The following is a 23,155-nucleotide window of genomic DNA, read 5'->3' as shown; positions in this document are numbered from 1 at the left end:
CCCCCTTTTATTATTTTTTTTTTTTTCCTAAAACGGGACCCTCAATGAAGAAAAAGCAGCAGCCTTTTGGAAGGGCAATCCAGTCCTTGCCTTTTCACTCCCTGTGTCATCAGCATTCATGATGGCCAAAGAGAGCTGTGTCTGGATATTTAAAAAGTATAGGTATAATCATATCACCCATAGCAGTATCACAAAAAATAGTTAGGCCATATAGGAATCCAGCAGCCTGGCCAAAATGAGCCCAGACTAATTTCTCTGTTGAAGAACGAAACATTATTTTGGGTAGGCTGCTTGTGCTACATTCCCAATATCCCTTCGGGAACCAATATGCCCAAAAGCATTGATGGAAGACGACAGACACTAATTTCTTCAATGCTTTCCAAACGTGCTACAAAGGGTTCTCCCTCATACCAGGCAGCTGAATTCACAAGAACTGTGTTTAAAAGGAGCATACAGGAAGCACTTGTCAGGAGTAGCAGTATGACTTGTCAAACTGAGGCACATGCATGTGGAGTTCTCAACCTCCAGCGACCACTAACAGGGAATATGTAAATCATTGTTCTACAAGAAACACATTGTAACCCCAGAACTATGCTTTTTCCATTTCAAGTCTCTAGAAGATGAGAGAAAACAAGTTATGTTATTACAAGGATAAGCTAAATGACAGTCACAGTTGAAGAAACGGAGAAGGACATGTAATTATTCCTACCTTGCCATTGCTATACCAACAACACAACCTCCAACTATAGACCAAAATCCAATCCAGCCTGCATCTACCTGACAAGAAAAACAGAACAAAACGTAGAGAAATGTGTTAAAGCTCAGAAAATAAGATGATAAGATGTTACTTTCAAAACAAATGGTGTGCAGGAGCTGCAAACTGCTAGCAACAGCCCCCGACAATAATCTGAAGTGCAAGACTTTTTCTAGGATATTCAGAAGGAAATAAATTCACTAAAAGAAAGCATGACTAAGTAGCCTATGCCCTAATTATGACCTCTCTTTATAGAATCTGAGTAAGGTCCTCTGGATTTTTAGAATACTCTATCAAAAGCTTAGAAATCCTCTTCTCCCCACTTAATCTTTTCCACCTGGTAAACATTATTTTCTTTTACTAAAGCTGCAGCAGCCAACAATACTCTCGTTTGTTTACCTGCCCCTTCCTTCTTGTCAAAAGGTGCCTACAGATCTGAAAACACCCACCGCTGGTGGAGAGTCAGCAGGGAGAATCATGACACTTTGGGATGCCAAATCTACAGTTTATTTTGTTTAAAATTTCAGGAGAAAAGTGCTCCGTATGTATTACTAGCAGCTTAAATGTAAAAACCCTGATAAAATTGTATGCTAGTGCAAAATAAAAACATGCCACTTACAAAATAGCTGCTGATTATCAGTCAGGAGATACTTACTTGGCTTACGTGAACTGGCGTTAATATCAAATCCAGAACACCAGACCAGCCAGAGAAAACACCCAGTGGTATAGCATAGGCTAAAGCAATCATCAAGAATCGGAAATTGCTGTGAAGACAAAACATATGCAATTAGCTGCAGCTTATATTAGAAATTGCACCAAGATTACCTGCTAGAGTAAATGACACCCTAGAACCTATATTCTGCCCATCAACAAAAATAGCAGAGGTGTGAAGGAGGAGCAAGCTAGGAAAAACAAGAAAGGTATCCGGCCATGTCACTGAAATTCCAGTGGCTGAGATGTTACTGCCTTAGCACTATGATAATAAAAAAAAAAAGCTAGTCTCTCCACATAGTTCAAAGATTTTTGTAACATGCTGGGCTCATGTGTTTCTCATTTCTGCAAGCAATTCTTCTGCATTTGCACGGGGAACCTACTTAGCCTAAGTGTACGTTAAGAACAATAAGCACTAATTTAAATGACAAAAAGTGTATTTCAAGAAGAAAATCAGAGATTCATACTTTTTGAACTATACTTTTTTTTAAACTGTTTTACTTCTCTATTTTGGTGAAAGGCAGGGAGAGCTCTGGGAATGAGATGGGTACAGTTGCAAGGGTGGAAAATTTTGACAGTCTGAAGTGTCAAAAAAACAGAGACAAGTATAATATTCTGCTCTAAATAGTCAACGTGTTTGCTTTTTCCTCCCAATTAAAATTATTCAACCTTTAGTATTCAGTGAAGATGAAGCAGTCAAAGCTGTGTCACCATCTTCATCATACACAGCTAACCAGCAGTTGGCATACAAATACCACCACCAATTTCCCCCACCCACCCACCGTAACCGAAAGCAAATGCAAAATCTTTGCTAAGAGACATCCAACTTTTCATCAAAAATGTTTTGATTTGGGAATAAAACCAGAAAATATACTTTGGATTCTGCAACACTGATATTTTAAAGTGAAGAGATTTTACGGTGATTCCAAGGTTATCCCATGGGATATCTGTGTAACCACAAAATGTGGCTCCCCCCATTCCCAAAAAATTTACATAAAATTGATCCTGATCAGTACCAGTTCCTTGGCACGCAGTGGAAATTTGATAGCATGTAGTTAAGGAAGCCAAGAGGGAGGGAAAGAGCTTCAGATACTCTCGAAAACATTCAGAGGTTTGCAGCTTACGCTGTTTTACTCCCTTAGAAGATCCATGTACAGCACACAAGCCAGCGTTTTTTTGCACTGTTCTTTTCCACACATCCTCTTCTTGAATAACACATTTCTATCACATGAACATACCCTCCTCTTTCAATATCATTCATGTCAGATTTATTTTTTAATGCAAAGAAAAACAACTTCCAAACTTTCAGCTCTTCCACACACTGCTTATATTTCTCTGAATGCTAAAGTGTTTGCTGTCTTCCTGACAACTTTTTTTCTCTCTTAAGAATGCCATACTCTTATCCTAGTCTATCTTGAATCATCTTGGAATCTCTTAAGGCAGGTTTTCTGACACTACTTAATACTATCCATGTAAAAGCTATTCCAATATCTGTAGAATTAAATAAAAGGGAAAATGCCCATTTTGCATGGACATTATATAGCCATGTCGTAGATTGCAAAGAGGGAACAAGTCTGAATGCGCTGTTCCAAAATAACACTTGTTCAGTATTCAAAATCTTTGGGTATCTGAACCTCGTCTTCATTAAAGAGCTGCTTTTGGCGGGAGTGAGTACTTTGTAACTTACTTGACCAAGATCTCCTGTGATGTATTTGTCTTCTGTAAGTCAAGCCATGAGACTGAGTGACACGTGGGATAGCTGCTCTGTGCGACGTGCAACTCCTAGTCCCAATACTAGAGAACCAGCTCTGCATCATGACACCCTCCAGTGACAGGGGCTCCCAGGCTGCCACCCTGCCTAGTCTCCAGGTTAAAGAAGGTGACCAGGAGAAAGGGTGCATGGCAGTGACAAAGCAGCACCGATCACGAGATGCCATTCTGTCCCCTTGCCCAGCAATAGCTGGCGCTGGCTACATTAAGCGCTAAAGCTATTTGAAACATACATCTTAAGTAGCAGCTCCGCTTTTTGGTTCCAGTCACTTGTATTTGTTTTTGCAATTTTGCAATTGCTCCACTGAAAATAGAAAAAAATGTGCTGTCTGTCACACCATCAGTTGATGTACCCACACTGTTTTGCACTGTATCAGCCCTTATGACAGGATATCAGCATTAGCCTCTCTGTTAAACCATTCTGCTGGAATATGAATTGGCTTTTTCTTCTGTTTTTTCAGAAACCTACTTAATGCCACTAGTATCCATGAGACAGGCTGGTTCAGAGGGGAGCCCTGTCAAAGTCAGTCACCATTTTCAGAATAACTTTGACAGCGCCTATTAACATCAGGCACGCTCTGAGCAGCTTCCATCACTGGATGGTGATGTCATATGAAAGTTTCATGAAAGAAATAATGATGAACAAAAACCCTACTACGAAATTTCAAAATTGCTTACCTAGTCCCTTGAAAACATAAAAGGCACGTAACGGGCTAAAAGCATCTAATTGCTTAAAAGCAAAAATCACGACATGCTTTCTTAACGCAGATTTTATCTTATCGACTATTTACTTGTATTAGAATTTTTTCCATGGAAATTTGTGGCATATTCTGAAGTAGGAGGGGAAAAAAAAGCCATATTTGCTTCACCCAAGAAACAGAGGAAGGGCACCATGCTTCTAATGGAAATTCAAACTACACCTGTCACAGCGTATGATAGACTGTTAAAAGATTTGGGCTTAGCTCCCAAACCATGACTAATCTGTTGTCTCGCACTGCAGGCAGAGAGAGTTGGTATCAGGAGATAACCAGAGATCAGCTAATCATTGTAATCTGCCAGAAGCAGGAATCCTCCAAATCAGGAGGAAGAACCAAGTTCCTAAGCAATTCCCAAAAAAACAGCCTACAGGGGATGGTTGACCCTAAGAAGATATTTATCATACAACTCGCAAGAAGCAGCTCATGAAGACAACTGCTCAAGGACCTGAAGGCATGAAGGAGTGTGCTAGCTGCAAGGATGTGATAGATCCCTTTGGCGTCCAAGGAAAAAGGTCAATGACTTCAATGGTAAAGTTATGCTACGCAGCTTTATTTTGAAGTAATAAAACCGCAGCCTGGGGGAGAGAAGAGGGAAATGATGAACATCTCAATTCTCATGAGTGTTTTTTGGTGCATAGTTGGGTCAGCCCACCAGCTCACACACATCCTAAATGCCTTACACACAGTTCTCATATCAGAGGGTAAGTCTGCAATAAAGGGGAAATCTTGATTTCCTGGTACTCATCAGCTGATTACCTTCAGTCTACACCATTAAGTCAAAAGAAAGACACTCTGTGCTAAGAATTATGAAGCGTAGATTAGGCAGGCAACAGAGCTTAGAAACCTAAAGAACCAGATGATGGATTCCTCTTGAAGCACGGCAGATACCATTTTATTTTATAAAACCCCCTTGCTTGATGGATTGTTGCTGAAAGGCTCCTTAAGATAAGTGGGTTTAATGATGAACTGTTGATTGTTTCATGTACAAAGGAATGAAGAATTGCCTTTGATAAGGGGTAGCATGGAAGAATGCATAAAGACCAGAGGGAAGGGAGATACAATGATCTACCTGACCGCATTTTAAAAAATGTCTTGCTTCTTGGAGACATTATAAACTATGCTCATTATTTAAGCATCCAGTTTGTTTTCTTAAGTTTCATTGATTGTGAATAGTAAGCCAACTTTGCTGTTTACCTCCTGACCTTACCAGTATCTCAGGTCCACTGTTTACAATGCTTTGAACATGCAATCTAATGGTTATAAAGCTCCCAAATGGAATACTGTCAACAGAAATTTTGTATTTCACCTGCAGAGTCAGTTGCTGTTTGGATTTCTGTTCAACAGCCACATTTTATAACATAGCCCTCAGGCAGGGTCTCACCGCACACGAGCTTGGGTGTGTTAACAGCATTATTGTGTGTGCTAAGTGTCCTTATAGGAATTGCTATTCTTTAATATCCTGAGTAGGTCACTTTGTTGACTAACCAGCCAGCTGTACTCACACCTTCTCCCAACTGCCAGCCTGCTCCAGAATGAACACACAGGATGAAGCATCTTGTCAACTATTTAATTCCCCAAACTGAAACAAAAGCCTCCAAAAACAAAAGAAAAAAAAATGGATGACAAGGGATGAGTTGTTTTTGCTGGCTCTAAATACACTTCTAGAAAGTACAGCCCACAATAGGTCTGTAATAACTAAATGCCTAAAGCTCCATAATTATCAAGTTTCAAGCAGCCCTTTGTATGCAGATTCAGCTCCTATCACTACATCACCCAAGAAACAATTACAGCAAGAGTCTGAAGCTCTCCAGTGAAGTCAGCCATACTCCGCACCATGGGAGCGGTTCTGCTTTGCCCCAGGAAGTTCATCTGTGCAGTATCGCATACAGGGCACAGGCCTTTACAATTATTCAGCATTAATATTACAGTTGCTTTAGCTGTTCCTCTGAGATCAGATTCTCATTACACAAGACATTGTACAAACACCAGGGGATGGGACTGTGTCTTACCAAAAGAGCGCAAGTGGGAGAAGTTGCAAAGTTGGAGATGTTACTTTCTTTATAACCTTTTTTTTTTAAACCCAAAAACGTAAAGGAAACTAACTCACCTTTGAACCTGTCCAGAAACACATCTGGAGACACTTCTCCTATCCCTACTTCATATTTTAACATACAATTAATGAGATTTAATAGATCATATAATGGTTTCAGATAGTTCATTCATTGCTCCCACGGCTGAATGAAAGCAGCTGGATACTCCTTTGAATGACAGGCAAACCCCAAATTCATTCCAATATAATGAAGCATGGGAGAAAGCAGCTTATTAGTTATGCCCAGTGTTGTTAATTGTTATCTCACACCTAGCAGTATGCACGCTTTTAACAGTCTTGTATAACCTGATGGAACACAAGCATTGCATAAGAAAAGCCATGCTAACAGGATGACTAAAGCAGCATTGGTTCTGAAGGACTCTGGCATGAAGGCTTGAGATATACCCAATGATTTAAAATTTAATGTCTGCTTTTTAGCAGTTAGCATCCTTTTATGGCTCAGCATTAATATTTAATTTGATTTTGTTTAAATTAAACCATTCTGCTGGAATATGAATTGGCTTTTTCTTCTGTTTTTTCAGAAACCTACTTAATGCCACTAGTATCCATGAGACAGGCTGGTTCAGAGGGGAGCCCTGTCAAAGTCAGTCACCATTTTCAGAATAACTTTGACAGCGCCTATTAACATCAGGCACGCTCTGAGCAGCTTCCATCACTGGATGGTGATGTCATATGAAAGTTTCATGAAAGAAATAATGATGAACAAAAACCCTACTACGAAATTTCAAAATTGCTTACCTAGTCCCTTGAAAACATAAAAGGCACGTAACGGGCTAAAAGCATCTAATTGCTTAAAAGCAAAAATCACGACATGCTTTCTTAACGCAGATTTTATCTTATCGACTATTTACTTGTATTAGAATTTTTTCCATGGAAATTTGTGGCATATTCTGAAGTAGGAGGGGAAAAAAAAGCCATATTTGCTTCACCCAAGAAACAGAGGAAGGGCACCATGCTTCTAATGGAAATTCAAACTACACCTGTCACAGCGTATGATAGACTGTTAAAAGATTTGGGCTTAGCTCCCAAACCATGACTAATCTGTTGTCTCGCACTGCAGGCAGAGAGAGTTGGTATCAGGAGATAACCAGAGATCAGCTAATCATTGTAATCTGCCAGAAGCAGGAATCCTCCAAATCAGGAGGAAGAACCAAGTTCCTAAGCAATTCCCAAAAAAACAGCCTACAGGGGATGGTTGACCCTAAGAAGATATTTATCATACAACTCGCAAGAAGCAGCTCATGAAGACAACTGCTCAAGGACCTGAAGGCATGAAGGAGTGTGCTAGCTGCAAGGATGTGATAGATCCCTTTGGCGTCCAAGGAAAAAGGTCAATGACTTCAATGGCAAAGTTATGCTACGCAGCTTTATTTTGAAGTAATAAAACCGCAGCCTGGGGGAGAGAAGAGGGAAATGATGAACATCTCAATTCTCATGAGTGTTTTTTGGTGCATAGTTGGGTCAGCCCACCAGCTCACACACATCCTAAATGCCTTACACACAGTTCTCATATCAGAGGGTAAGTCTGCAATAAAGGGGAAATCTTGATTTCCTGGTACTCATCAGCTGATTACCTTCAGTCTACACCATTAAGTCAAAAGAAAGACACTCTGGGCTAAGAATTATGAAGCGTAGATTAGGCAGGCAACAGAGCTTAGAAACCTAAAGAACCAGATGATGGATTCCTCTTGAAGCACGGCAGATACCATTTTATTTTATAAAACCCCCTTGCTTGATGGATTGTTGCTGAAAGGCTCCTTAAGATAAGTGGGTTTAATGATGAACTGTTGATTGTTTCATGTACAAAGGAATGAAGAATTGCCTTTGATAAGGGGTAGCATGGAAGAATGCATAAAGACCAGAGGGAAGGGAGATACAATGATCTACCTGACCGCATTTTAAAAAATGTCTTGCTTCTTGGAGACATTATAAACTATGCTCATTATTTAAGCATCCAGTTTGTTTTCTTAAGTTTCATTGATTGTGAATAGTAAGCCAACTTTGCTGTTTACCTCCTGACCTTACCAGTATCTCAGGTCCACTGTTTACAATGCTTTGAACATGCAATCTAATGGTTATAAAGCTCCCAAATGGAATACTGTCAACAGAAATTTTGTATTTCACCTGCAGAGTCAGTTGCTGTTTGGATTTCTGTTCAACAGCCACATTTTTATAACATAGCCCTCAGGCAGGGTCTCACCGCACACGAGCTTGGGTGTGTTAACAGCATTATTGTGTGTGCTAAGTGTCCTTATGGGAATTGCTATTCTTTAATATCCTGAGTAGGTCACTTTGTTGACTAACCAGCCAGCTGTACTCACACCTTCTCCCAACTGCCAGCCTGCTCCAGGATGAACACACAGGATGAAGCATCTTGTCAACTATTTAATTCCCCAAACTGAAACAAAAGCCTCCAAAAACAAAAGAAAAAAAAATGGATGACAAGGGATGAGTTGTTTTTGCTGGCTCTAAATACACTTCTAGAAAGTACAGCCCACAATAGGTCTGTAATAACTAAATGCCTAAAGCTCCATAATTATCAAGTTTCAAGCAGCCCTTTGTATGCAGATTCAGCTCCTATCACTACATCACCCAAGAAACAATTACAGCAAGAGTCTGAAGCTCTCCAGTGAAGTCAGCCATACTCCGCACCATGGGAGCGGTTCTGCTTTGCCCCAGGAAGTTCATCTGTGCAGTATCGCATACAGGGCACAGGCCTTTACAATTATTCAGCATTAATATTACAGTTGCTTTAGCTGTTCCTCTGAGATCAGATTCTCATTACACAAGACATTGTACAAACACCAGGGGATGGGACTGTGTCTTACCAAAAGAGCGCAAGTGGGAGAAGTTGCAAAGTTGGAGATGTTACTTTCTTTATAACCTTTTTTTTTTAAACCCAAAAACGTAAAGGAAACTAACTCACCTTTGAACCTGTCCAGAAACACATCTGGAGACACTTCTCCTATCCCTACTTCATATTTTAACATACAATTAATGAGATTTAATAGATCATATGATGGTTTCAGATAGTTCATTCATTGCTCCCACGGCTGAATGAAAGCAGCTGGATACTCCTTTGAATGACAGGCAAACCCCAAATTCATTCCAATATAATGAAGCATGGGAGCTTATTACTTATTAGTTATGCCCAGTGTTGTTAATTGTTATCTCACAGTATGCACGCTTTTAACAGTCTTGTATAACCTGATGGAACACAAGCATTGCATAAGAAAAGCCATGCTAACAGGATGACTAAAGCAGCATTGGTTCTGAAGGACTCTGGCATGAAGGCTTGAGATATACCCAATGATTTAAAATTTAATGTCTGCTTTTTAGCAGTTAGCATCCTTTTATGGCTCAGCATTAATATTTAATTTGATTTTGTTTAAAAGCACTACAAACCATCTTGTTTGTTCAATGAGAAGATTAAAGCACACTTTTTTTATTTATTTAGGTGCTGATCTGCTTTGAAGTGGAAACCCAATGAGGACCTACCTTAAGAGTCTGCAAAAACTTCTCCTGTAGCTGAGCCGTTGACTCGCTGCAGCCACGCTGGGAGGGAATGGAGGTCGCGAGGGGAAGTAGGCCAATGCTGCAGAAAATATCAGGGAAACCATTCCAAATTCTAAACAAGAGGGCAAAGAAAACCAAAACCGAGAACAGATGTTAGCGTCGAAAGACTTATTTCAGTACAGCACTGTTATCAGCCAGCCTCTGATACATAAATCCCACCACAAGTACTTTACTGCTCCCGACAACAGAACTCTGTAACTCGAAGGAGAATTTCTTTTTTCCTCCCCAAGCAAGATTTCCAATTGAGATGGGAGAATCAATGAGATGGAGAAATACCGGCAGTCCATTCCAGTGACAGGAGCTGCTGAGAACCAGGCTCACACATGGGGAACTCAAGTGAGGCAAAAGAAAAGCTTTTGCTTTTTCTCTTTAGAGAGAACTGCATTATGAAGATTTGGCCACGCTTCCTCACAATGGAAGTAACGCAGTGTAGGTGACAGGGACTTTAAACAGATGGGACTGGGGAAGCCCCAGGGCATGGAATGACAATTACTGGGCACAGAGGATGATGAAGGCAAACGAAAGGTCAAGCAAGGCAGCATCTTGGACACAAACAGTATTACATGGCAACAGACTATAAAGAGAAAAACGTAGGAGCAGCCATGGCTCAGGAATAGAAAGAGCACTGATAATAGGGAGAAAAATGAAAGAATACACCTGTTTGCAGATGCTCCTCTTGTTCAGCAGCAGGTATTCTAGATCTTTGAAAAATTTCATAGCAGAAATTCAGACCTGAACTTGCAAAGTGATGAGCACTTCACAGAAAATACACAGCAAGCCCCATGATCAGACATCTTGAGGAAAAACAACTCTACCCACAGTCAGTCTAATTAATTTGTTTCACAGGCCTTTTACAATGTATATCATGTTCTCTACAGTCCTCAATCCCAGTATTTCTCCTATCCCCTTTGAAAACAAGATTCTTTGCTGGAGAGAAAAATGTATAACTGAAGTGTGTTATCTTAAAAGAACCTGTGATCTTATAACAAAGAAGTGTTCACTGACACCACAAATAAATTCCAGCAGAGCTGGATACTCAATTGCATTTTCTTTTTTCTTTTCTTTTTTAATAAATCAGTATGAACGTGGCACTTTGCCAGCTCTTCTGCTAAACCAGAAGAAAATAAATTCAGGAAACTGAAAAGTAAATAACACTCAGAGTCTAAATGGATCAGCTGGAGATGGGGAAGGGATATAAATGCTTCTATTTGGTATATGGAAAAAAAGTCTACACTAAATTTCTTTTGAAGGCATACTGGGAATGCGACAATGCCATTCTTCACGATCAAATAGTAAAGGATTCATTTTGAATTATGTGGTGTCTCTTTTTGCTGCTGTGGTCTAATTGCATGTTTTGAGGGTCAAGGGCACTTTAACTAGACCTTCTCACTATTTCTCCTCTGTTCTCCAGAAAATAGATTAATTTCTATCTTTGTGTACATTGGTTTTGCGACCATGAGCAGTGAATAAAGAACTGGCCGTAACTGATGATCCCAGATCTAAGAAAGGGATGAGATGCTTTGTCACTATAGGATGATACTAGACAGGGAAGCAAGGCTGGTGAAAAGCTGTTTCTCCCCTTTCTCCTGCATCTGGGTCTACAGATAGGTTTGTAGGTATACATACATACATGCATACACACACTTTAATCACATATGAAAGGAAGATTTCAGACTGCAGACAGGTATAGCCAACAAGAATGTGACCACACAAACCCATAAACTTTGTCTGAGGTGCTTATTATTTAACTTCATTATACTCCAATGCTGTAAGGGGAAAGGCTAGGTCTTTTTCTAAAGAATGTAAAACACTGATAATTTTTTTATGTCACAGTAATATTTTATAAGTGCCCATCTGGGGCCTCTTCTATGGGTTGCCTCAAGATTCCTGCCAGTCAAATTGCTGCAGTAGAAGCAGTATAGTAACACTTAATTTTTTTAAAAATTATTAAATTCGGCATGCAGTCCTTGTAGTACGTTCTTGCAACTCTTTCTTTAATGTTTTCCAGTGTTATACTATCCAGTGTTATACTATCCGGGCTAACAAATTTGCCTCGCAAGCACTGCCCTCATGCAGAAAAGAAAAAAGCAGAATTCACTTTGGAAACTAAAGCAGTTCCCTCTACTGAAGAATAAAAGTCTTTAGTGCCATCTTAGCTTTGTGTATCACACTTGCATCTCTATCAAAAGTCCAGGTACTGCCAAACACACCTGATTTCTTACATGTTGCATCCCTTCCTCATTAGGAAACCCATACCTTTATCTCCATCATCATTTACTCTACCAGACTAGATAAAGAAAAATACATTCCCAGGACAAGTTTTAGATTGTAAGTAGGGAGTAAAAGTAAGCAAGAGAAAAGGTAAGAAATAAGTCAATACTGAGACTGACAGAGCTGCAGTCACAAAAGAGGAGCTCTTCCACAGGAGCTATCGGCTTCTCAACAGCGCAATGGCTGCAGCAAAACACTCGGAATTGGGCAAGTCGGTATAAATTAGTGTGCAGAAACACAGCCGTGTATATCTCTTGTCGAGGAGTGAATCTGGAATGCTTCACAAAAGCTGGGTACTATGCCACAGTGACCTGTGACTGTCAAAGTGCATCTTAGCCTAGGAAGTAGGCACCCTGCTGCCTGTGTAAGCCCCAAACAGAAAAAAGAGGTTTACAGAGACACAAGCCTCCTTGATACAAGGTCTTTTTCCTTCAGATACACTACTCAGCACAAAAGCCTACCCAAACCCAGAAACCCTCCTCCCCATCTTGTCCTTAAATGTAAAGGGGGAATGAGGGCACTTTATACACACACACGCTTTTTTTTTTTTTTTTAAACAAATAATGATTTTACATTGATATTTAGGAAAGCACATGGCTAAAAGCTCTGGCTGCAGTCCAAAATAATTCAAGCTTCCTTAAGTGACTCAGGTAATACAATTCAATCCTGATTTGCTACATCTGTACTATTTCAGCTGTGAACCAGAATGTGCAGCGACACAGATGACACAGAAAGAGGCTGTGGTAATTCCGCTGAGCTCTTAGTCCATGTTTGAGATAAAGGAACAGCAATTTATTAAAACACGTAAGAGACTGGAGTTAACAGAGCAATTTCAGAATGGGTTTATAAGCAATTGCTTCGTAGTCATGTTTGAGGCTAAGTCCTTGGAAAATTAGCACACTCTTGGCATGCTACTGATCCCCAGTTAACAATTCACATCATTGCCGTCTTTTAAAAGTCATCACCTAACTTTTGGAGGCTGCTTATCTAATGCTACCTCACACAAAAGCAACAAGCTCCATCATAAACACAACACCGTTAGGAATGCAGAGTGCTTATCCTGTGAAACTGGCTTTCCCATACTATCTGAAAGCAGAAGTCATACCAAGCCTGACCACACTTGCTGAAGAAGTGGGGAAGTGGGACATTTGGGTCCAGCCCCTTGTTCTGCTACATTCTGTAACACCTTTACTAGTAATCTGTCAAGTCAATTTGAGCTTTGTTTTCTGCCCAGCTGATTAAGGGGACAAATAGTACCCTACCACACTTATCAGGTATTTTTTGGTCCGCAAGTGAACAGAGCTGTACAACTACCATGAGGTGGTTGCCCACCACGAGGCAGCCTTCCTTCCACCTCTGGAGCCTACCTGGCATAACAGAGCACAGGGGAGGCAGACAGCAGGGACCTTGCTCCTTCAGCTCTCGAGGGAAACAGGGCTGAGGTGAGACAGGACAAATCGACAAATCCCACGTGGGATTCAAAGAAACCTCCTCTTTGACAGTTCCTACCAATTTTAAATCAGTTGGACCTTCTGCCACCATCACTGCAATTCACTGCAGGCCAGTAACTTTCACAAACCAGCTCTTTTTCGTTGCCTGAACAGCTAAAGGGGTTGTAGCTCCTGAAAAGATGCACCCCGTATGACACAAGCGCAGCTGCACAAATAAACCACCTCTGTTCAAAGCACTATAATACTAAGTAAAAACTACAGATGCCCCACAAAACACAATTCCTAGGAAGATGAAGAGCTGCTGTAGAACCATCTTATGCTGGAACTAACGATCCCAAACAAACCTACGGGATGTTCCCAAACCCTTGCCAACTCAGAAAGGCAGAAAGAGCCGTGCTGAGACATGTCAGATACGCTACTCATAGCACAAAAACCTACCCAAACCCAGAAACCCTCCTCCCCATCTTGCCCTTAAATGTAAAGAGGGAATGGAGCAGGCAAGACACATCTCTGAACCTTGGTGGCAAGCAAGATTCATCCCAGTTTCTGAAGAAAATGCTTAGGGAAACCTCCCAGAAGAGAAAGTGAATCTAATGGGCTGCTGAAAGCAACATTTCTAGTGCTACCAGACTCAAAACAGTGGATTTAGGCACAAAACTGTACTTCCTTTAGGCAGATGAATTCTTCTTTCTCCATGGAAAATCCGGAGAGGGAGAGCTAAAGCACTTCTCTAATCGCTAGATTTTTCCTCCCTTTATCTACTGCTCCTTGGGACAAAAGCTGACTTGCCTTCATTTTTCCTTCTTTCACACTGGCTGTTTTAATCTGCCATAAGATTTTCAGAGTCTAACATCATATGAAACATCTCTGAAAAAGTCCTAACCAACCCCAAATTTCCTTATTGTTCAATAGATTAGAGTCCAGTAAAAGGTAGGTTACTCAAAAATACTTGCTGATATAGTGATCCAACTTCTACTACGCTTTCTTTAAAACGAACAGTAAAGCGGCCCTCAGCCAAGAGGAGTATTAACTCAACAAAATTTCCATAAGAATAATGTCCAGGAATAAATGATCACAAATAGCTAACTCAATCCCATAAAACTGCATATAAACTACACTGTATATATACCTTAAGACTTCTGGAACACTTAGGGCTAACTCGTGGCTGAATTTCAGAGGCTGCAATTATAAGGGGGGAAAAACACAACCAAAAAATCCCCCCCTGCCATGACGTGGTAAAGTTCAGCTGCTCTTAATGCTATACCAATTTATATCCACTAAGAATCAGATCGTAGACTCTGAAGCCACTTAAGCAACTCTTTTTTCTTAAAGCTTCCTGCTAATTTTTGTAAGTGATACAAAGAGCCATAGAAGCCACTGCATGAAAAAGAGCAAGGACATAAAATCTAAGTTACATCAGGTGAATTTTATATCAGTGTTTTTTTCCACTAAACTGCTGTCACTTCACTGAAATTGCTCACCACATAAGAATTATGTGGTTTTAGTTAAAAACAAAATATATTGAGCATTAATTTTAATGTTAGATTCTTAAATACTAATAATCTAATCACATTTGAAAGGCATATGCAAGTCATAAATTAAGGCTGATTTAATGCAGGAAAGAATTTAATGCTGAAAGACTATTGGATTTCCATCCTTACAGAAACAAAAGAAAAAAACCCCAAACTGTCACGGACACATTTTTTTTAATGAAAATTCAAGAAGCAAAAACCAGTTTGGAAGCTCAGGGAAAATGTAAGCTCTCCTAGAAGACATTTCTCCTAAGATCAGCCGATAGAAACAACTGAAATACTTCATTTGGAATCAGTCTGTACAAAAGGCTATTTTAAAATCTTTCCTACACAAAAGGGAAAAAATTAATCCTTCTGATAGTACAACATTTTACCACTTGTTTTCCATCAGTCAGCAACTGTTTTCTGTGCAGACCAGCCACTAGAGGGTAGTGGTTCACAAATACCAAACACACATGAAAGTATGTAAATTTTTTATAATTTTTTTTCTTTTTTAATTTTTATTTTTAAACCACACCTGCATACAGCACAGCCTCAATGCGGTCCTTGATGTGCTCAGTGTTGCTCTGCGATACCAGCGGGAGGTGAGATGTTCCATTACCAGATGGCACTACAAGAGGTCCCACTAGAAACGCGCCAGCAGCGCCCAGGTAATTGAGCAGTGACGCAATAGCTGTTGCTGTGGCACGTTCATCCGGAGAAAACCACGTTGTGGAAAGAAACGGTGCCGCGTTCATCACAGTTGGCCCCGCCAAGCCATTTAACAGCTGCCCTCCATGAATCAGCCTGGAATAGAGAACAGAGACCACAGTCATTTGGATGACAATTGCTTGCCTTTTTTTTTTTTTTTAATTAAAAAAGCATGTAAGATATCGAGTGCTGGAGATGGAGAGACTGCACAAAGAAATGAAAGTCCTGTGCAAAAAAAAGCATATTCTATACACTAAAAGAAGCCCAATTAGACTGATTTAAAGAACCCAGAGCTACTCTGGCCTCATTACCTCAGATAAATGGAGAAGCAAACGTTCTCTTCAAAGCAGGAAAGGAAGAGGGAATAAAAGGGATTTTCTTTGCAGAAAAAAGGTATCATGATAGGATATAAAAGTAGAAAAGGTATAGTAGCAGGAAAGCTTTAAAGTACAAACATCTTAAACCTGACCCCTTGCCTGCATAAATCCCAACAAAAGATTTAAATTAGTTATGGCAGATCCAAAATTGAAACACTTCAGCAAAATACTCTGCATATTTTTTCACTGCATTATTTATTTTTATTTACACACTCAGATGAGCTCTATGCGCCTACAGATGAGGAGGCTGGGCTGTTGAGGTTTCCAAGAGAATCGCCTTCTCCAGCAATCTGGCCATTATCAACATACTGTTGAAACAGCCAAGCAAACCCAGATTTTTCTCGTTTTTCACACTCATTGGGATTTAACAGATAAGACTGGTGACAGAACAGAGATACTACTTCCAAGCAGTGAAGTCTCTAAAAACTTTGGCGTAATATTAGTACAATGAGCACATGCAGAAAGGACTTTTTGAAAGCTCTTCTACACGTGGAAGTCAGCCAGAAACCTTCCACTTTGACTTTTCCAAAAAGTGATCAGCCGTGAAAGGCAAAAGCATTTTGGAATTTATATAAAAACCTCATGTCTAAAAAGCAGCTAGCAAGTCAAACAAAACATTGCAACCCTCCAAAGTAGATCTATCCATTGTGCAATAAAATGGTGGCAGATGATATTTTTAAATGGGTGGTGTTTTTCTAAGCATAGCAGGAACTCGATGTTATTGCTGCAAGACTTGAGTTGTCAGACATAAAAAGCTACGGCCTGAAAATGGGGAAACATAAGCTAGCATTTAGGCAATGTTTCAAGCCACAAATGGTTGAATAATATACAGCGTAGCACGAGTTTTTTAAAGCACAAAGGAACAAAATATGCAAAAGAAATGCTGACAGACTCTTTATCAAATTAACAAGTTAGATTGCAATGGAAAGGAATAGATGCTACTGATTCTCAGTGGACTAGAAATTAAATTTTGAAACGAAATTATAAAAATATACAGAAAAAAAGAAAAAGCTATTACATATCATCTGTAGGAAACACTTTCCAAGCTGGGACAGAAATAATATCCACTCTTAAATATAAGCAATTGCAGCTTTTTTTTTTTTTTTTTTTTTTTTTTTTTTAAAGTTCACATAGTTTGGACAGAGTTCATTACTATTTGTTCATGATTTGCTTCAGATGGACATCACCAAGGCACGGTCAGGCCTTTTTAATGCTTGTTAAACAGGGGCCCCCCAATAAAATAAAATGAAATAGTTTTAAATAAATAAAAAGCAGTATCTAAATAATGCTCTGGTATAGTTTTCTGGAGGACACATTACATGAATCCCTTATAGTTATTCTCCAACCCAGTGTACTTTGGACAAACCAAGGTATCCTTGTGCACTTTGGTATTTTCATTCTACTTATCTCACTACAATAAGTTATTCTCAAACTTATCCTAAACTGTTCCAGGGTATTTGAAGAGCTATACTACATCCCCAGAAACAGCTGCATTTCAGTAGCAAGTGAGGTAACTACTGCAACATATAAAGATTTTATTTTAGTATTTCCTCTTGCTCCAAAGTGAATTTACGGCAGGGGGTTGGACTAGATGACCTTTAGATGTCCCTTCCAACCCAAACTATTCTATGATTCTATGAAATTGTGGTTTTGTTATTGTATGCTAGGAAAATTGTGTCACCACAAAATAACCTTTATAGCTATAGGTGCCCTACTAACACTTCTGTTCACTTATACCACTATGATAATATTGTTTCAATTCAAATATGCCTACTCTATAGAAATCCTAAGGGCAAATAAAACTCACTAAAATTGGAAAAAAGTACAACAGTTTTTCTGCAGTGCCTATGGGCATGTAGGCACTTCATCTGGTAGAAGAAGAAAAGAAAAGTTTTGTAAAAAAACCCAAACCAACCACCAAACAAAAACCCCAATTCATATATTGTGAGAATTATACGTACTCTTTTCATGTACTTACACTTCAGATTTAAATTATGTCTATCAAACTCCACCATCTGAATAAAGCTCTATAACTGACCTCTACACTCGAAGGAGACACAGATGTTAATTTTACTTTGCAGATCCAAAGGGAGAAAGTAGTATCCTAATCCAGAACTTTAATTCTGCATTACTTTTCTGGCTTAGCTTTTTCAAAGAGCGAGCCAATTTTTGTCTTTCCATAGGTCTCTTCTGTTGGTGTTCTGCCTGCTCTCTCTCCTGCCTTATCCTGCCTGGCGTGCTGTCTGTTCCCATGGATTTGCCTTTCCATCTGCATTTTTGGCATTTACCAAGCTTGACATTATCATCCAGGGTAAAGCATCTCTTATCTTCATATTGCTTAATTTTTCAAATCTAACATATTGCAGTTAATAAACACTATTTTCAGACTAAATTGCCACTGATATACAGACTACTACCTAAATGTCGCCGTGTATGATAACAGCCTAAACCTTATTTTATCTGTTTTTCAACACTGGTTTGAATTAAGCTACCTTTTCTCTGAGAAAAAGATTATTTGCATTGTTCCTCTACGTGTCCTTAACTCATTTCCCTAGAAAGGCAGGGACGAGATATTCAAAACGCGATTCAGTGCATTTACTAAGCTGCTACTCCGGGAGACATGTAGCAGCCGCTCCATCTGACAGAGAAATATGAACATAACAGTATCGGTGGCTTTTTGCTGTTTGTTACAACATCTTATCATCACTGCACTAGCTTTTGGTCTCACAGCCCATAGGAGTCTCCTCTTGTACACCATCAGTGCTAAAAATTGCTCCAATACCAAGAGACATCTGTTTCCATTACTCCCCTATTTTCTTCTTGTTTCTGCTACCGAAAAGGTGCAGAGAGCAACCGCATTTTTCCCTGTCACTATTTCAGTTTCATTCTGCACAACAAGATTTCTCTTCCCTGAGAAAAGGGCTAACAAGATAACTTTAGCTCAGGACCCTCCCCAGGTGGAAAAATATTTTTCAGTCTTATTACACTAACAGGGTAATTTTCATCTGTTATTTATGCAGCTCTGCTCTGTTTTCAGATGACCCTCCCCAGGTGGAAAAATATTTTTCAGTCTTATTACACTAACAGGGTAATTTTCATCTGTTATTTATGCAGCTCTGCTCTGTTTTCAGATGCATTATTTATCCAATCATCATCTAATTATTTTCATGTATCAAAAACTAGAAAGTTGTTCAGTTCAAATAATAGAAAATAACACCAGAATAGAAGGCTTTTTAGTCACAATCATGAAAGAGAAAATTGGAAAAAATGACACCAGAAATTCATCCCTGACTTACAAAATAATTGATGACTGTCTAGCTTACAGCAAAAGTGGGAAAGTAAACATCTACCCAAAATATCTTATTTCTAACCATTTCAGAAGCCAGGTCAGGGACTCATTGCGAAATTTCAAGGTTTTTGCACACCTGACCTCTGCGCTAATGAATTTTTGTGCTCTTCCAATTTTGTAACTTGCAGCTGAACATGAGCCCTTTACAAAACAATTAATAAAAATTATTTGAGGACTGGTAGTAAATGCGAGTGCTAAATATCATGTGTCATAGCATCACAGCAACGGATAACTTATACATTTACATTACATAGCTATCTATATATAAAAAAAAATAATACACAGACATATATATACACACACACTGCCCTTTGCACAAAATAAAGATCACATTTTTTCCTAAACTGGCCTCTGAATTGCAAGAAGATAGAACAAGGGATAGTTCAAATATAACAATAGAAATTAGGGAAGAAAAACTCTTTTTGTACTATATTGTCATCTCTTTTCCAATTTTTTGTCAGTTCACATTATAAATAACTTAAATTATATGGTTTCCATCACTTCCCTGAGAGAAGACTTTATACGAGTATTAAGAAGTAACCTGGTTTTACTTGCTTTATTCACTCCTTTGCTGTCACTGTTGCAATATCCTAACAGGCAACAACAACAAAAAGTAAGCTATAAATGCTGAAATTACAATATCACTGACCAACTGGGTATGAAAAAAAGTGAGATTATACAGGAAGAAGGTTTTAGTGATTGATGATAATACCATGTAGTTAAGATGCGAAAGAGCTTCCATTTACAGTCGTCTTTATTTATCTTTTTCTCCCTGTACGTATTGAAACTTTTCACGCATGGTCACAGTCCTATCAAGTATTGGATTTGTCAAGCTATTTAAAAGCTGTGTGTTACATAAACACTTTTTCTATGTAAAAACCCCAGAGATTTAGTGTTTCTACCACAGTATGCCTCATGCTCGGACTTAAGAGAATTTTAAATGAAAGAAAATCTCATTATTTTCCATATTCAGATGGGGAAACAAAGGCAACAGTAGAGGGAAAATGACTTACTCAAAAAATTACTTTTAATACAATGGATTTAAACCACAACACTAAAATAAGTGTCCAAAGCTCAGTTCTAAGACGTGTTAATTGAACTTGTTTTGGGAAGGCTAGGACTGGAGAAGTCGTATCAGTATTTTAACACTGATTTAACAGGGTGGAAAAAGCGTTTTCACCTTTTCTTTGGCAGGCAACACAGGGGAAGAGCGAGGCCGCTGGCCCCAGCGCGTTGCTCTGTGGATTTTCTCTACCAGCCTCTGATAAGCCCCCGGTCAACTGGGAAATTAGGTTCCGCTGGGTCCTAGGAGGGAGCAGAGCTCATCTCAAGAGCCTCGTGAAGATGAATGAGATTTTGGTGCAGTTTTTTTTCCTGAAACTTTTATGATGCTTTTCCTACTAGCTGCCATGAGAACTGACCGCTTAGTCACTATTCAAACTTCTATACAAATGCAATGGAAAAAAAAAAAAAAACAAAAAACAAACCACGGTAATTCAGTTTTGCTGCTGTTTAGCAAAGCGTGAGGAGCAACAAAGTCGCTGAGAGAGCTAGCCTGCTGCTGCACGAAGACAGCGCTGTAGCATGCCTCTTCGTCTGGAAAAGTTTAGTAGATTAATTGCTGATCCTAACAATTAACGCAAACAGGGATTCCGGATAAAGAAGTCAACATTTTACAGAAATGGATGGCTGATTTTTCTTTCACATGCCTGACATTTTCACTCATTGAAAGAAGTGGATTGTTCAACTCCTGCTAATTTGGAAGACAAATGAGTTTATATAGCGATTAGCTCATTGTGGGAACTACTGGAAACAAATGAAAGAAACCCTTCCATTGGAGGGCTTCAGAGCACTTTTCAAGTGCTATTGAATTTAGCCTCACTACATGGCAACAAAGCAAGTAAATACCTCCTATTCTAGAGTGTCTACATTGATGTATGATGCAAGTTGCTTGCCCAGGAAAAGGAATATGAAAAGACATGGATTTATCCACATTATACCTTAGGAGATTTTTTTATACCTCGGAGGGAACTGATACCAGTTTTGCAAAGAACCACCTCTGATTTTTCACAATCAAGTTACTAGAAAAGGATAGAGCTTTTCCTTTAGACTCACAAAAATAAACACAACAAAAGAACCCTCTATTAAGTGGAACCTTTTCAGGTACTTTTTAAGGCAAAGATAGAATTAGGGAGGTCAAATTCATGCTTTACAGCCATTCACTGCTACGGAGTATGGGGAGAACCCGATGCAAATGTTGTTCTGTTCATAACCTGAAGAGAGTGGAGTAAGGCTCTATGTCTGGAAAAGGACTGGAAAGAAAAATACCTCTGGGTAAAGCAATGAATTCATCTATTAAAAATAACATTCTGAAAGATGAATTTCATGGAAATGCACTTCCTTTCAATATTTTCATTAAATGATATATTTATACTACAAAAGTTTTATGCCTTCTGGATATTCATGGATTGAGGCCATTAGCATTTTTTAGCTTGTTTTTGATGCATGCGACCATTGATACGTGGAATAATTTAAAGCTGTTTTTCCCCATCAGTAAGAAAAATTATTACAAGCAGAAAGCCTGAGTCACTGTGTGGTACATTATCTCCAGCAATAAAGTGAAAAAGAAAAGAGAAAAACTTAAAAATGTACTTTCGACCATTTTCATCAGGAACTGGGCTCACGTTTCACCCCCTGTACAAACCATGGCCTCAGCACAGTTGGTCACATCATTATGGGAGCAGACTTGGAAAGGACCATAGTATCTCCCAGGCATCCCAGCCTCATGCCTCTTCTCCCATTCTTAAAGAAAACAGCAAACACATTTGCAATGGTCTGAAAAACAGTGAGTTTTGGTTTTAAATTTAAAAGGACTGGAAAAATGGAATTACTGCAAAACTATTATTACTGAGAGCCTACCGAGAGAGAGACAAGGATTTGCAAGGAGAGGAAGCAGCAACCTCAGGCCAAGACCCCGATGTCTCCATCGGACGTCCTGACAGAGGAAAGGGATGAGGCGGGCATACAGAGAGATCCCTGGAAGTACGGTGACAAATTCACTCACATCCTCATGCCATGTTATTGTGCAGCCATCGCACGGCTGCGAAGAGGGCTGCTTCTTCACTTAAAGCTGTATCCAAGTTTGAAGGATGAGGGCACATGAAATCAAAGCTTATTTTTGGCTTTTTTTTTTTTTTTATTAAAAGTTGGGGTTATTTTAAAAGTTTTTTTATTAAAAGTTTTATTAAAAGTTTGTTTTTCTTTCAAAGCTAACCCACTCCACAAACCCATTATTAAAAGAAGATGTCTTTAAAGCAACACTAATGGAGGACAAGCTCATCAAATATGAACAGACCCAAAATAAACAGCATTGCTGTAAACACAAAGTAGGCAATTACATTATGGGCTAATGAGGCAAAACATACTGAAGCAAGTTATCAGGGAAGGGCACCAGGACTGGCTGCTATCAGGCTGCTGTGGGAGAAAGCTGATGGAGATACTTAGCACAAGATAGGTCCTAAGTAGGATTTTTTAGTAAAAGAGTAGGAGTGTACAGGAGATACAGCAAATTAGGGGATGGGATAAACAAGACCTATTTAAACATTCCTGAACAATTTTTCTTAGGCCAGTGAAAGAGCAAGAAGCTGTTTTGATTATAATGCAGCAACTTCGATATAAATTCAATTAATATGAATTCTTCTTTAAGGACTGAAATTAGCCAAGAGAATATGAGTCACAAGACTAAGGCAAAGAGCTCAATACAATTAAAAAACCTAAAAGCTATCCACAGTTGAGGATAATGCCTG

At 39.2% G+C, this 23,155-nt stretch overlaps 1 protein-coding gene across 1 annotated transcript in view; it reads right to left on the bottom strand.

Moving 5' to 3' along the window:
• Positions 1 to 23,155, bottom strand: part of DIRC2 (disrupted in renal carcinoma 2) — a 71,975-nt gene that overhangs the window by 19,666 nt on the left and 29,154 nt on the right. Inside the window, exons 3-6 of the mRNA XM_009275049.2 lie at positions 15,451 to 15,719; positions 9,602 to 9,731; positions 1,410 to 1,518; positions 710 to 777 (exon numbers count right to left, since the gene is read on the bottom strand). Of these exons, the coding sequence (XP_009273324.1) occupies positions 710 to 777; positions 1,410 to 1,518; positions 9,602 to 9,731; positions 15,451 to 15,719 (576 nt within the window). The remainder of the gene's footprint in view (positions 1 to 709; positions 778 to 1,409; positions 1,519 to 9,601; positions 9,732 to 15,450; positions 15,720 to 23,155) is intronic.

Source organism: Aptenodytes forsteri, unplaced genomic scaffold (assembly GCF_000699145.1).
Source record: "Aptenodytes forsteri isolate BGI_AS27 unplaced genomic scaffold, ASM69914v1 Scaffold255, whole genome shotgun sequence".
Classification (NCBI taxonomy): Eukaryota; Metazoa; Chordata; class Aves; order Sphenisciformes; family Spheniscidae; genus Aptenodytes; species Aptenodytes forsteri.
This window is presented reverse-complemented; position numbering and strand designations above follow the sequence as displayed.